Source organism: Cervus elaphus, chromosome 12 (genome assembly GCF_910594005.1).
Source record: "Cervus elaphus chromosome 12, mCerEla1.1, whole genome shotgun sequence".
In the NCBI taxonomy this organism is placed as follows: Eukaryota; Metazoa; Chordata; class Mammalia; order Artiodactyla; family Cervidae; genus Cervus; species Cervus elaphus.
Window position 1 is genome coordinate 57213624 of NC_057826.1, and position 15410 is coordinate 57229033.

The 15410-nt window shown below is 43.1% G+C and overlaps 1 protein-coding gene and 1 pseudogene across 9 annotated transcripts in view; one reads left to right on the forward strand and one right to left on the reverse strand.

The window, feature by feature from the left end:
- Positions 1-568, reverse strand: part of LOC122705651 — a 43227-nt pseudogene extending 42659 nt beyond the window's left edge.
- A 14-nt stretch (positions 569-582) lies between these two features.
- The window catches only part of TRIM9 (tripartite motif containing 9), a 118308-nt gene continuing 103480 nt past the window's right edge, over positions 583-15410 (forward strand). For 8 of the 9 annotated variants that reach the window (XM_043920691.1, XM_043920695.1, XM_043920693.1 and 5 more), the window contains exon 1: positions 793-1799. In XM_043920691.1, coding sequence (XP_043776626.1) covers positions 978-1799 — 822 coding nt within the window. In that variant the 5' untranslated portion in view covers positions 793-977. Of the gene's footprint in view, positions 1800-15410 lie in introns of all 9 variants that reach the window. The other variant, XM_043920692.1, reaches the window with a different exon arrangement.

The following is a 15410-nucleotide window of genomic DNA, read 5'->3' on the forward strand; positions in this document are numbered from 1 at the left end:
TAAGAAGCCTCTGGGCCGAGTTTGTACTGAAAGCGTGAAATGAAGGGGCCATGGATTTTAACTAGTATACTGAGCTTTACGTGGGTCCCTAGTTTAAGTCACACAGCAACACTAGGAAATCGATATTGTCAGTCCCCTTTTAGACAGCAGGAACCGGGACAGAAAGAAGACAAAGAAGAGTTGACTTCTGCCAGGGCTCACGGCCTGCACCATCGGCTCCCCGGAACCTGGAGTGCAGGGACCGGCTTCCGCGGGTTCCTGAGCTGGGGAGAAAGTCCCCGCTACGGTACAGAAACCGAGGTCTGGGTGAGGCGCCAGCAGCGGAAGGAAAAGGGCCGACTCCCCTGTGGTGCAGCGCTCGCCGAGGGGAGGTCGGCGCGGAGACCATAGCTGCAAGCCAAACGCAAAAGCCGGCGATAGGCATCAACCCCTCTGCCAGCCCCCTCGCTGCGAGGAGGGGTTTCTCACGCTCCGTTCTCGGGCGACTGAGCCGGAGGTCGGAAGGAAGCGGGGCGAGGGATGAGTCATCCCGCCTAATTCCTCCTTCCCGGTCCCTTCGCCTCCGCATGCCGGCCGCCTCCCGAGATCATGCAGCCAGGAATGAAGACTCCCCTCATCCTCAGAATCCTCCACCAAACCCCCTGTGACCTGCAGAGGAGAGGAGAAGGATGGGGCATGTGGCCAATAAGAGCTTCTCTCTCGCGCGCTCCGTCCAATCGGCCGCTGTTTACAGGCTGGGGCGGGATTAAGGGGCGAGGAGGGGGCGGTCCCAGGCTGGCTCTGGGCGCCGAGGTTCGGTGGCTCTTAGAGAGAGCGCCTCGCAGGGAGTCGGCGCCTGAGCGACGCGGGAAGGAGCCACTGCCGAAACCGCCGCCGCCACTGCTGGCCAAGGTGCTGGACACGACAGGCCAGCCGGCCACCTCGTCAGCTCAGGCGCCCGTTGCAGCCGCAGCTGCTTCGCTCCCAGCCCGGTCCCCATGGAAGAGATGGAAGAAGAGTTAAAATGCCCCGTGTGCGGCTCCTTCTATCGCGAGCCCATCATCTTACCCTGCTCTCACAATATATGTCAGGCGTGCGCCCGCAACATCCTGGTACAGACCCCGGAGTCAGAGTCCCCCCAGAGCCGACGGGCCTCGGGCTCCGGGGTCTCTGATTATGATTATCTGGATTTGGACAAGATGAGCCTGTACAGCGAGGCGGACAGCGGCTATGGCTCCTACGGGGGGTTCGCCAGCGCCCCTACTACACCGTGCCAGAAGTCCCCCAACGGCGTCCGTGTGTTCCCCCCGGCTATGCCGCCACCGGCCACCCACCTGTCACCGGCCTTGGCCTCTGTGCCCCGCAACTCCTGTATCACCTGCCCCCAGTGCCACCGCAGCCTCATCTTGGATGACCGGGGGCTCCGCGGCTTCCCCAAGAACCGCGTCCTGGAAGGGGTAATTGACCGCTACCAGCAGAGCAAAGCGGCTGCCCTTAAATGCCAGCTCTGCGAGAAGGCACCCAAGGAAGCCACCGTCATGTGTGAACAGTGCGATGTCTTCTACTGTGACCCGTGCCGCCTGCGCTGCCACCCGCCCCGGGGTCCTCTGGCCAAGCATCGCCTGGTACCCCCGGCCCAGGGCCGCGTGAGCCGGCGGCTAAGCCCACGGAAGGTCTCCACCTGCACAGACCACGAGCTGGAGAACCACAGCATGTACTGCGTGCAGTGCAAGATGCCCGTGTGCTACCAGTGCTTGGAGGAGGGCAAACACTCCAGCCACGAAGTCAAGGCTCTAGGGGCCATGTGGAAACTGCACAAGGTAAGTCCTAAGAAAACCCATCCCTAACTCCCCGCGCCTCCGATCCTCCAGTTTTGCAGCAGATGACACCCCCCCCCGCCCCGCCTCCTCTTTTGCGCACAGTGCATCCCAACGGGGGCGCAATGCAGGTGCCTCCGATATCTGCTTCCCCCGTCTGGTGCATTGCAGGAAGCGCAGGGGGACCTTAAACGGCGCACAGGGGAGTTGAACCTCTCCAGAGAGTTGTTTCGGGGATGCGTAGAGCGGGTCTCCCCGGGCACGCCGCCTGCGAGCCAGGCGCAGGGCGCCCCCTCCCCGCCGCAGACGTGCAACTCTGGGCCGCCACCAGCGAGTGGGAAAGCGATGCGTTACTAGGCCGACCCGCGGCTGTTCTCTGGGCCGCCAGGGACGCTCCAGGGCAGAGCCGGTTTGGGGCTCCGGCCGTGATCCCTGGGGAGGAGGTGAGGGCGGTTGGGTGGCACGGACCGCTGGGTGCGGAGCTGCTGAATAGGCTGGCGCCTGGAGTCGCGGCGGGGGCGGGGAACACGCCGCGAGCCGAATATTGATATGTAGGCGCTGGCCCAAACCCAGCGTCCGCGGTGGAAGGATGCGGATCCGGGTGCTTTGCGCTCAGGAGGTGTATGAGTGGGGAGTAGGGTGGAAGAAGGAAAAAAAAAAAACAAAAAAAAACAAAGAAATCCTGTAGTCGCCATGGCAACACGGCCAAAAGGCTGAGGCCCTGACCCTCACAGAGAGGACGTGGGCTGGAGGAGCAGGACTGGAGGTTTCTCCGCGGTCGCGGCCTGAAAACTAGGCAAGTGCATCTTCCAGTTTCACAGGGTAACCCCTCCTATTGACCACCTACACACTCGTTTGTCCAGAATTCAGCCGTTTTCCTTTATCAGTAGTTGTCTGTGCAAACTTTGAGACACCTGTTACCAAATTTATCTTTCTGATGTCTTTTGATGGCACCGCCGCCAAAGCTAGCCTCAAGAACAGGGCCTTTAACAACTTGTTAGGTCACGCCACTCCTCTGTTCAAAGTCCTTCCGTTGCCCCCACGTTTCTTAGACAGTCCTTAGGAAGGTCTCCAGGACCTCACATGACCTGTTTCCTTTGGCCTCACCGACCTTATTTCTTCCCACTCCCTCTGCTTGAGCCAGCTGTCCCTCTTGCTGTTCCTCCACAAACACCAGGTCCCCCTGACCCCAGGGCCTTTGCATCTGATATTCCTTCAGCTCCAGACCAAATACCCTGTATCTTAATAGTTCACTCTCTTGCCTCCTTCAGATCATTACTCAGATGTCACCTTTGCAATGAGACCTTTCTGATTCCTTTAGTTCCCTCTCTGCTTTATTTTTCCCAGTAGTACTTACCACTCACTGGCATGCTATATATTTTAATTAACATGTTACTTTTGTGTTTATCTGTTGCTCCACCAACACACACACACACACAAATAAGCTTCAGGAGGAAAGAGATCTCTTTAATGTTGCTCACATTGATTAGGAGGAAGGGAACCACTCTTGAGATGCACATAAATCTTTTACTTTTTTAAAAAATCCACTTAGTTGGGGGTGCAAAGGGCAAGGCAGGGGTTCAGGACTATTATAGGGAGGTTTTCTTTACACCATTGAGTTGCAAGCTCAAGAATGAGGCAGGGCAGTAGAGATGGTCTTTAGGCATCAGCTGTGGGCCCCCCCAACTCAGGGTTTCTTGGCACTCCCTGGAGACCAGAAAAGCTAGCCTTTGAGAAAGGCCCTCCGGTTAAGGGGGGAAATATTGATAATTTATTTAAAGCAAGAAAGAAATAAACATCATCATTTTCAGCAGTCAGGGAGCTCAACTCAGTATTGATTGAATGTGATCCACATTTACAGTTATTTCTGTTCTCACATATAGCCTTCTGAACTGTATTAATACTGATGGAGACAACTCAGCACAAATTTGAGCTCTGCCCCACCCCAGGCACATGCCACTTTTTAAACATTTCAATTTAAATTGTTTACCTGATGTTTAATTTTGAAAGTTTTCAAAACTTTAATTCATTGCCAATATTTTCTTCCTATTATGATTTCACTCCTAACTGCTAACTATAGCCTACGTTGAGTTGCCCTACAAATTACCAAATCGTTGGGGCTAAGAAATTAATCACCCTGTCTGGGAAAAAGGACTTACAGGCATAACACTAATTAGGATGGTCAAACCACAGCAGTATTTTTCTGTGAAGAAGAACCTATACTTTATCCATTAAAACCAAAGGCAGCCTTTAAATCTCCACCAAGCCCCTACATCAAATGTAGATTTGAAATGTTAAATCAAAACCAGAATTGAAAGAGACACGTGTACCCCAGTGTTCATAGCAGCACTGTTTATAATAGCCAGGACATGGAAGCAACCTAGATGTCCATCAGCAGACGAATGGGTAAGAAAGCTATGGTACATATACACAATGGAATATTGCTCAGCCATTAAAAAGAGTACATTTGAATCAGTTCTAATGAGGTGGATGAAACTGGAGTCTATTATACAGAGTGAAGTAAGCCAGAAAGAAAAACACCAATACAGTATACTAACACATATATATGGAATTTAGAAAGATGGTAACGATAACCCTATATGCAAGACAGAAAAAGAGACACAGATGTATAGAACAGTCTTTGGGACTCTGTGGGAGAGGGCGAGGGTGGGATGATTTGGGAGAATGGCATTGAAACATGTATATTATCATATGTGAAATGGATCACCAGTCCAGGTTGGATGCATGAGACAAGTGCTCGGGGCTGGTGCACTGGGATGGCCCAGAGGGATGGGATGGGGAGGGAGGTGGGAGGGGGGTTCAGGATGAGGAACACATGTACACCTGTGGTGGATTCATGTCAATGTATGGAAAAACCACTACAATATTGTAAAGTAATTAGCCTCCAATTGAAATAAATAAATTTATATTAAAAAAAAGAAATGTTAAATCATTTGTTTTATCAGTAATGGAGGCTGTGAGTAGACACTGTGGTGTAGACAGAGTTGAAATTTGGATGTCTGCTAAAAAAGAATAATGTAAAGCCCTTAAGACATGACATAAGTAGACTAGGAAGGGGATATTGGTTCATTTAAAAAAGATTTCTTCTCTGATCTTTGGTATAGTTCTTCAAAATAGTAAATACAGTTTTTGTTCTGTCAATATCACAATGATTAAACTGCCAAGAAATATAAGGCAGGAGGATGACAGATTTTAACATTCATTTATCAACCGTTAGATGAACAACAAACATTATTCGCTTACCATGTCTGCTTAATAAGATAGTCAATGTGTTAACATTCAGTTTTCTCAGATAGTCTATCTTCCATCATCACAAAAAACTCATGAGCCACAATACCTAAGTCCTTCAGAATATAGGAGAGCAAAGAACTATACTAAGTAGTTCTCCCAAAGTTGGACAGTTATTTTTCAACACAGGTTATCACTAGATCTGAAAGTTTTCAGTAATATTTAGTCATTTTCAGTGATAAACTGTGTGAATAAGTGTTTCCCTCAGGAAACAAGGCAAAATGGCTGAAGTTTATCTTTTAGGTGCTTTTAAAAACAACTGGTTGAAACTCATTAGTTGTCAATTGACTAAATTGACTTACTTTTCAGGTATCTATGGCCTTCAAAATCCATGAAAAATAATAATACAGGAAGTGTCCTTGTAGGAAAAATATCTGGTGACATTTTTTATTTAGTATCAGTACTTTCTCTATTACGTATCTAATTTAGGTTGGTATAAAGAAATGCTGTGCACACAAAACAGGATTTTGTAGGTACTTTAATATAGGCAATTGGAACCATTATTATTACTTTGTAATTTTAGCAATTCATATTTCTAAATCTAACATTATTCTTGAATTCCTGATGTATTTTATCAATCACTGAATCAGTAATACATTTGTAATTCTTTCGTGTTTTTACTATTGAGCAAGAATTTTCTTTTCCTTTCTACCTTAATCACTGTTCATTCTAAATCTTGTCTCAAATGTTATTTCTCTCTTAGCTTCTTTTTCTTAAATAGAGATTTGTAATTTAAGCATTTTAAAATAAACCATCAGTTATTATGCATTCATCTTCAAGGCATTCTGGGGAAAAAATACCTGCTTTGTAGTGTGGTGGTGTCTCATCAAATATTTGCATGATAAATGTGTTACTTAATGTAACTAAAGTGGTGTTCAGTTAGATATATACATCAGCCGTAGACACAGTATAACCTAGATGTTCCTATGGTAAATGCGATAGGTAACATATGTCCATGTTTTTAAATTTTTAAAAATTTACTTCAAGTATAATGAGAACATTCTGTGAGCAACCCAAACATTCTTACAAGTATTAAGGAGAATGTTACAGAGGACTAAATTGTTTCTCATTGTACTGAGGCAAAAACAGAAAGAGCTAGATGAAGTTCTGGCTTCCAGACCTGATTTTTCCCACTTACCTGCTGGTAACTTTAGGCAAATCTATAACCTCTCTGTGCTTCCTACCCACAGGATGTAAAGCATCTAAAACTATACTTATGACAGTATTTAAAAAAAATAATTATAATGTTTGTAACTTAGTAATTTTAGTTTGCCAAAATAGAAAGTTTTTGACTAGAACAGAAGTTATTGTCTTATTAGTCAACTGTTGTTGTGTATGTGTATGTGTGTTAGTCACCAAGTTGTGTCCCATTCTTTGCAGCCCCATGGACTGTAGCCCGCCAGGCTCCTCTGTCCATGGAATTCTCCAGGCAAGAATACTGGAGTGGGTAGCCATTCCCTTCTCCAGGGGATCTTCCCTGACCCAGGGACTGAAGCTGGGTCTCCCTCATTGCAGGAATATTCCTTACCATCTGAGCCACTAGGGAAGCTCTGAGCTATTACTGCATAGAAATCCTATCCCCCAACTTGGGATACTTTTTTTGCTCCTTAAAGAGTACAGGGTGCAGTATAAAGACTATTCTTAAAGATGGTCTCAAAGAGTGAGCCAGATCCTAATGGGTCCTGAGAGAATGGTCAGTTGAATTAAACCCAAGGAACAAGAACACTACATGATTTATTTGTGTATAAACAAAGGTATTTTGTTTTTCAATTACAAAGCTAAAATGGTAACTGATATGACTCATTTTTATCAGATGCACAGCTTCAAGTTCAACTCCTTGAACTTAGGCTGAAAAACATGTTTGGAACATGCCAACCTATGGCAGAGAGAAGGGAGCAAAGCAGATCTGCTCAATGGCACTTAAAGTTTCCGTTCAGTCATGGCATGTCACTTCTGCTTACATTCCATTGGCTAAAACAAACCATGTGGCCAAGACTGACATCCGTGCTGTAGGAAATTCACTCTTCCAGTAGAGAGGCACCAGAGAAGGGCCTTGTAGAAGAGGGTAGAAAATATTTTGAACAAATAATACAACATGGCACATGCCTAATTCTCTCATGCCCGCTTCTCTCTTTGAATGGGCTCCCTTGGCCTGCACAAGGCTCAACACAACTCCTCCAGCTCCAGTGTAGCATCACTTTCAATTCAAGTGTCCAACTCTCATCAGACTAGTGTCTCTGTGTCTCTTAGGCCACATTTTCAAACTTAGAGAAAGAATGTGATTGACTCAGCTTGAGTGAAGGCTTTACCAATGACTGCCTACCCCTTTGGTGAGGTGGATGCAGAAGACATGAATGAGACAAGTAAGGCATTCACCTTGGGTGAAAAACATAAGGGGGTGCCAGAAACTCAGTAATCAGGATAAAAATGTAAGGTTATATCTTTGTTTCTTTCTTTTTTTTAAAAAAAGCAATTATTTATTTGGCTGTACCAGGTCTTAGTTGTGGAACGGGGGATCTTTAGTTGCAGCCTGAGAACTCTTCTGTGTGACATGTATGATCTGGTTCCCTGACCAGGGATTGAATCTGGGCCCCCTGCATTGGGAGCACAGATCCTTAGCCACTGGACCACCAGGGAAGTCCTGTAAGGCAGTATCTTAAAAAACAAAGATGAATGCAAAGAAATTCACGATGAGCAGAATATCAACATTTTAAATGTTGATCAATGACAGTGCCATGCTGAGCTGTATTGGAGCCTAAGTCAGAAGGGAAAATCAGTAGTATTGATCCTGTCTTTAGGATTTTGCCCTTTTGTTCATCATAGATTTTTTGACATTCATTTTTATTTTACAAAAATATCATATTAAAATATTGTTTATGTTGACCACTGAGGTTTTGGCACCCCTTTCAATTCCACACCTGAGGAAAGTGCCTCACTCCCCTCACCCTAGTCCTGGCCCTGAGGGGTCATGAGTGGAAGGAGGATGGTAAAGGGTGCCAAAATATGATTTTGCATTCACTTTAGGTGTCTCTTTTTTTTTTTTTTTTTTTTTGCTTTTTAATTTTTTTATTAGTTGGAGGCTAATTACTTCACAACATTTCAGTGGGTTTTGTCATACATTGATATGAATCAGCCATAGATTTACACTTATTCCCCATCCCGATCCCCCCTCCCACCTCCCTCTCCACCCGATTCCTCTGGGTCTTCCCAGTGCACCAGGCCGGAGCACTTGTCTCATGCATCCCATCTGGGCTGGTGATCTGTTTCACCATAGATAGTATACATGCTGTTCTTTTGAAACATCCCACCCTCACCTTCTCCCACAGAGTTCAAAAGTCTGTTCTGTATTTCTGTGTCTCTTTTTCTGTTTTGCATATAGGGTTATCGTTACCATCTTTCTAAATTCCATATATATGTGTTAGTATGCTGTAATGTTCTTTATCTTTCTGGCTTACTTCACTCTGTATAAGGGGCTCCAGTTTCATCCATCTCATTAGGACTGGTTCAAATGAATTCTTTTTGACGGCTGAGTAAAATTCCATGGTGTATATGTACCACAGCTTCCTTATCCATTCATCTGCTGATGGGCATCTAGGTTGCTTCCATGTCCTGGCTATTATAAACAGTGCTGCGATGAACATTGGGGTGCACGTGTCTCTTTCAGATCTGGTTTCCTCAGTGTGTATGCCCAGAAGTGGTATTGCTGGGTCATATGGCAGTTCTATTTCCAGTTTTTTAAGGAATCTCCACACTGTTTTCCATAGTGGCTGTACTAGTTTGCATTCCCACCAACAGTGTAAGAGGGTTCCCTTTTCTCCACACCCTCTCCAGCATTTATTGCTTGTAGACTTTTGGATAGCAGCCATCCTGACTGGTGTGTAATGGTACCTCATTGTGGTTTTGATTTGCATTTCTCTAATAATGAGTGATGTTGAGCACCTTTTCATGTGTTTGTTAGCCATCTGTATGTCTTCTTTGGAGAAATGTCTGTTTAGTTCTCTGGCCCATTTTTTGATTGGGTCATTTATTTTTCTGGAATTGAGCTGCAGGAGTTGCTTGTATATTTTTGAGATTAATCCTTTGTCTGTTTCTTCATTTGCTATTATTTTCTCCCAATCTGACGGCTGTCTTTTCACCTTACTTATAGTTTCTTTTGTAGTGCAAAAGCTTTTAAGTTTCATTAGATCCCATTTGTTTAGTTTTGCTTTTATTTCCAACATTCTGGGAGGTGGGTCATAGAGGATCTTGCTGTGATTTATGTCGGAGAGTGTTTTGCCTATGTTCTCCTCTAGGAGTTTTATAGTTTCTGGTCTTACATTTAGATCTTTAATCCATTTTGAGTTTATTTTTGTGTATGGTGTTAGAAAGTGTTCTAGTTTCATTCTTTTGCAAGTGGTTGACCAGTTTTCCCAGCACCACTTGTTAAAGAGGTTGTCTTTTTTCCATTGTATATCCTTGCCTCCTTTGTCAAAGATAAGGTGTCCATAGGTTCGTGGATTTATCTCTGGGCTTTCTATTCTGTTCCATTGGTCTATATTTCTGTCTTTGTGCCAGTACCACACTGTCTTGATGACTGTGGCTTTGTAGTAGAGTTTGAAGTCATAGGTGTCTCTTTTAAAGTATGTGGTTGGGTTGAGAGTGTAAGGAGCTGTATAGTTTCATTTAATAATTCCATCTGTTTAGAAGAAAAGAAGAGCTTATGGTAACCATGGAATTTAGTGTTTTGAGATTTTTATATTTTAGTCTCATAACAGTAGTGTTCTTCTTACTTCAGTTCAGTTCAGTTCAGTCGCTCAGTTGTGTCCGACTCTTTGTGACCCCATGAATTGCAGCACACCAGACCTCCCTGTCCATCACAAACTCCCGGAGTTCACTCAAACTCATGCCCATCGAGTCAGTGATGCCATCCAGCCATCTCATCCTCTGTCGTCCCCTTCTCCTCCTGCCCCCAATCCCTCCCAGCATCAGGGTCTTTTCCAACGAGTCAAGTCTTCGCATGAGGTGGCCAAAGTACTGGAGTTTCAGCTTCAGCATCAGTCCTTCCAATGAACACCCAGGACTGATCTTCTTACTTAGTTAAGCGCTTCTCCTCACCATCAGTTCCTGCCTCAGCCTAGTCCTTGTGACTCTGTGAGGCTGCCAATCCAGGGCTCTGCCTTACCCGGCCAAGTGGGAGAGCGTGTCATATAGGCCTGGCAAGCCGTCACACCCTACCCCTCTGGCCAATTGATAATTCAAAGGATGAGCATATGACAGGAGTCCATCCAGTGAGAATCCTCTTCTGAGGTTTATAGATACCATATATAGATAACAGAGTCAGGGACAGAAAAGCCTTGCTTTCCTCTGACTTGTTGCAGCTAGAAGAAAAGACAGGAGCTGTCTGTATCCCTGCCTCTTCCTCTTCCTCCTGTATTACTAGAAGAAAGTAAGGCAACCCACAGAGATACAGCAGGAAGAAGCACAGAGAATTCGGAAAATACTATTTGAACCCCTGGAGCCCTTCATAACCAAGGCCAGCTACCCACTCCTGCCTTTCCAGTTTTGGCAATCAACAAACCTCCCCCTTCTTTCTGCTTTTGCTCATTTGTATTGGTTTTCTGCCACTTGCAACTGAGATTTATCACATATAAACAATTGTATCTGAGGATACTGAATAATATTCCATTGTATGCTCTCCCTGGATCTTCTGCATTTTAACTACAGAACTAATTGCTTGAGATGCTTTAACAGCTGAGCAACAGAGTTGATGATGATATATATATGTTTGTGTGCATATATACATATACATGCACACAAATGCATATATATCTAATTTGCTTTATCCATTCATCTACTGATGGACATTTAGGTTGTAGAAGTTCTTTTTGCTTCAACACAAGTTTGGGAAACACCATTCTAGGCAGTGAATAGCCCATAAGTAAGTAAGGAGGTCAGTTTTCTTCATTTCTTATGTGTGCAGAGTAGACTGCTCTAAAACTCCAGCCTATGGATAAATGTCCCAACTCAGCCTATCCTTAAATCTTATGTTAAACCTTTTGATAAAATATTAAAAGTTATATTTATCTTATTTTTTAAATATTAAAGTCAAAGACAAAGAGATAAAGCAATTAATATAAATTTTATAGTATTTATGTACATATATTTACTATAAGTTGCTTCTCTGTTATAAATAACTGAAAGATGATTTTGGACATCAGTAATACTAATGTAATATAATTAAAAATTACTGCTTTGATTTACTTCTGACTACTGCTGGGTTTTATGTACATGATGCCAAATGACTGACTTGATTGAGTTTTTCATTAAATTGTGATAAATAGAAACAGATTATTTTGAGTCCTTTTACAAAACAAACAAACAAAAAAAGCCAATATTAAAAGGTCAAAACTAATGCTGCTTCTGTGACACCAGAGCAGAACAGTGTGTTAAAAGAGTAGTACGTTGCCTGTTACATCCCAGGCTTTCGAATATTACCACACTGACCTTCAGGATCAATTTTTAACCTTGGAAGAGAAGTTAGTATAAAATGGCCACCATCAGTGAACCCAGATTATCAGAGACCCTCTAGGTTTTGTCAACAGCATGTCTAATTCATCCCAAAAGACATCTTAAAGCAAAAAACCACTGTACTGAGATGTTCTCACAGCAGTTTTATCCTAACCTGAAACTGGGTCCCTGTCTTAAAGTAAGAACTATCTCAGAGTAAGGTTACCCAGAAAACCCAAGCAGAATTTATAGAATATACTTGACATCACCAGTGAAGTTGTCATTTCATTTCACTTCTGTTTGACTCTGACTTTGCCATTTTTAGAACTTTTCTGGTTTATGTTGCAGATCCAGCCATGGTCCTGTCTACCTATCTAAGTTACCTCTTCCTTCTTGACCTTCCTGGCCTTTCAGCTTCCTCACCAGCCCTCTCCCTGTCCACCAGGCTTCCCCGCACCATTTTCTTAGACTAGATTGTCACCTCACCCCACTAAGCTTGGCAGGCCCAGCTCCTGGGAGCCCGCCTCCATGGCCTTGCCCCATGTTTTTAAAAGGTTTGTTTGATGGGACAAAAGACTCAGAAGATTAATGATTAGCAAATATAGTGGCTTCCCTGGTGGCTCAGATGGGAGAGAATCTGTCTGCAATGCAGGAGACCTGGGTTCAATCCCCTGGTTAGGAAGATACCCCTGGAGAAGGGGATGGCTACCCATTCCAGTATTCTTGCCTGGAGAATTCCATGGACAGAGGAGCCCAGCGGGTACAGTCCATGGGACTGCAAAGAGTCAGACATGAATGAGTGACTAACAGACACAATATATATCCCAATATATTAAGTATCTCCTATGAGCCTGACAGTAAGAATTAAATTTGAAACCCTGTATTTCACACTTTTTGTTAAAAATATACTGAGCACCTACTGCATGCCAGTTATTTTTCTAAGCCCTTTCCAGCCACTTTTTCATTTAATCTTTAGGATTCACATATCTTCCTGCACATAAAGGCTATAAAATCATTCCAATTTTAAGAGGCAAAGCCAGAGTTTGAATCAGGCTGTCTGACTCCAGAGCTCCTGTGTGGAACTGCTATTCTGTCCTACCTTCTGATAATCACAGGAAACATATGATCTGCAAAGCACAATTTATGGTCTTATAAATTCAAGGACATAACAAATAACAGATCTTTTGGTTCTCATGTATGAAAATTAGTGAGAAATTAAAAGTAATTTGTCTCCTAAGTTTTCTTGTGACAAAATAAATTTAATGAGGAAAATATAGGGTGGAGGGAAGGGAGAGACATGTATGTTGAGTATTCCTTAGACCAGATCCTCGAAAGTGTGCTGGGTACCTCTGTCTTCTTGTCAGGACCAAGCAAGCAATAGATAGGCAGTAAGGTTCTATCAGCTCAGCCAGGGATTCACTGTCCTCTTCTAATAAAATAATCATCTTAAAATTTATAGGCAAAAGTGATATAAAACAAGAAGTAGATTTCTTTGGCATGTTAAGTATATTTCTGTAAATCTAAAACATTTATAAGTCTATCCTGTGGGAAACATAAAAAGGCGTTCAAACCTGCAAGCAGTAACCCCACATAGACTTTCAGTTTAAACTCACTCCTTTTGTACCTTTTGCTGAGATGGTTTAAAAAAAATAAATGTATTCACCACTTCACACCAGTTGGAATGGCCATCATCAAAAAGTCTACAAACCATAAATGCTGGAGAGGGTGTGGAGAAAAGGGAACACTCTTACATTGCTCATTGCTGATGGGAATGCAAACTGATACAGCCGCTATGGAAGAAGGTATGGAGAGTCCTTAAAAAGCTAGGAATAAAACCACCATATGACCCAGCAATCCAACTCCAAGGCATATACCCTGAGGAAACCAAAAGTGAAAAAGACACGTGTACTTCAGTGTTCACTGCAGCACTATTTACAATAGCTAGAACATGGAAGCAACCCAGATGTCCATTGACAGATGAATGGATAAAGAAGCTGTGGTACATATTATAATGGAATACCACACAGCCATAAAAAGGAACACATTTGAGTCAGTTCTAATGAGGTGAATGAACCTAGAGCCTATTATAAGGGTAAAGTAAGTCAGAAAGAGAAATATAAACATCATATACTGATACATATATATGGAATCTAGAAAGATGGGACTGATGAATTTATTTGCAGGGCAGCAATGGAGAAACAGACATAGAGAAGAGATCTATGGACATGGTGGGAGGAGAGGAGGGAGAAGGTGAGACATCTGGAGAGAGTAACATGGAAATTTACAATACCATATGTAAAATAGATGGCCAGTGTGAATTCGCTGCGTGACTCAGGGAACACAAACAGGGGCTCTGTGACAATCTAGAAGGGTGGGATGGGAAGGGAGATGGGAGGGAGGCTCGGGAGGGAGGGGACATGGGTGTACCTATGGCTGATTCTTATTGATGTATGACAGAAAACCACAAAATTCTGTAAAGCAATTATCCTTCAATTAAAAAAAATTTTAAGAAAATATATTCCTATTCAGGAAAAGACCTGACCTGCCTTTTACCATAAATATTAAAAGGAATGTATGACCTGGGAAAGCCCGTTGTTTAAGAATGGTTTAAAGTCCAGCCAAATAAAATTGTTTTCCATAAGCCTTGCATAGAACCAGCACTGCACATTTTATACTGAGAGCTGTGATCAAAGAAGAAACTGTTCCTTAGAGAATTAGCTTTGGAAGCAGAATGCTGAACGTTGTGCTCTGGTGTGGGAATACACATTCTGTCGTTAGCCCATATACGTAGACGGTTAATCCTCATCTACCACTGATTTATTCATTGAAGCTGACTTTCCAGCCAGATAGCATCTATTCAGCTTTATTGAGCTTTTTCTTCATCCTCTCTTTTCTCTTACTTTGCTTGCAGCTTGCATTTTAAGAAGCAACTGTTTGACACCAAATACTTATCACTCTCTGCCACGCTCCAGGAAGAGAGCTGTGAAAGGGCCATGCCGCTCTGACCTGTGCTGTTCATCAGTCTAAGACATTATCTAGTCTCTGAACAAAACCAGTTGCAGAGAGAAGTAAATGTGAATATGAGGGATTAAACAATTTTTCTACCCCCAGGCAGGTCTTCATAACAGGCTTTTTGACTTGGTAGGGAGCAAACACTCAGAAGGTCAAATATACACAGATTCAGTTATAATTATAACTCACTCAAAGCTGAAGGGAAATGACTTTATAACATAATATACTATTTTTGATGCAGTCAACAGCTGACTTTACTATAAAGGTGTGTAATCCATTACATTATGCTACTGATATGTATGCCATCACCCAGATGCACCAGTTCATGTACTTGATAAAATGGTGTCACTTATGCTATGCCACCCCCTCCACATTTATGAAATGTTATCCAAGCGCATTATTCACAAAAACCCAAATGTAGAATTGGACTTCCATTCAATCTAATAAACCTTACATGGCACAGATAAATCCATGGTGCTTTTAACAAGCAGTTGTTATTGATTTTATTTACTATCAATCATTTGGCCAAGACTTAGCAAGCAAATATGATAAACAGTTTTTAGCACACAGTCAATGCAGTAGGAAGAAGCTGCATGTTTACATTCAACTCCTGTTATCTGGCCATCTTGTGCCATTATGGAAGCAAATCTGCCATTGATGAAACTAAAATATTATTCAGAATTTAATAAAATTTTCTCTACAATTCTACTTTGAGGACCAAAAAGTATAGAATATATATGTGTGTATGAATACTAAATTTCCAAGCTAGCTTTAACAAACATGATAAGCAAGTATACAGAGCATAAC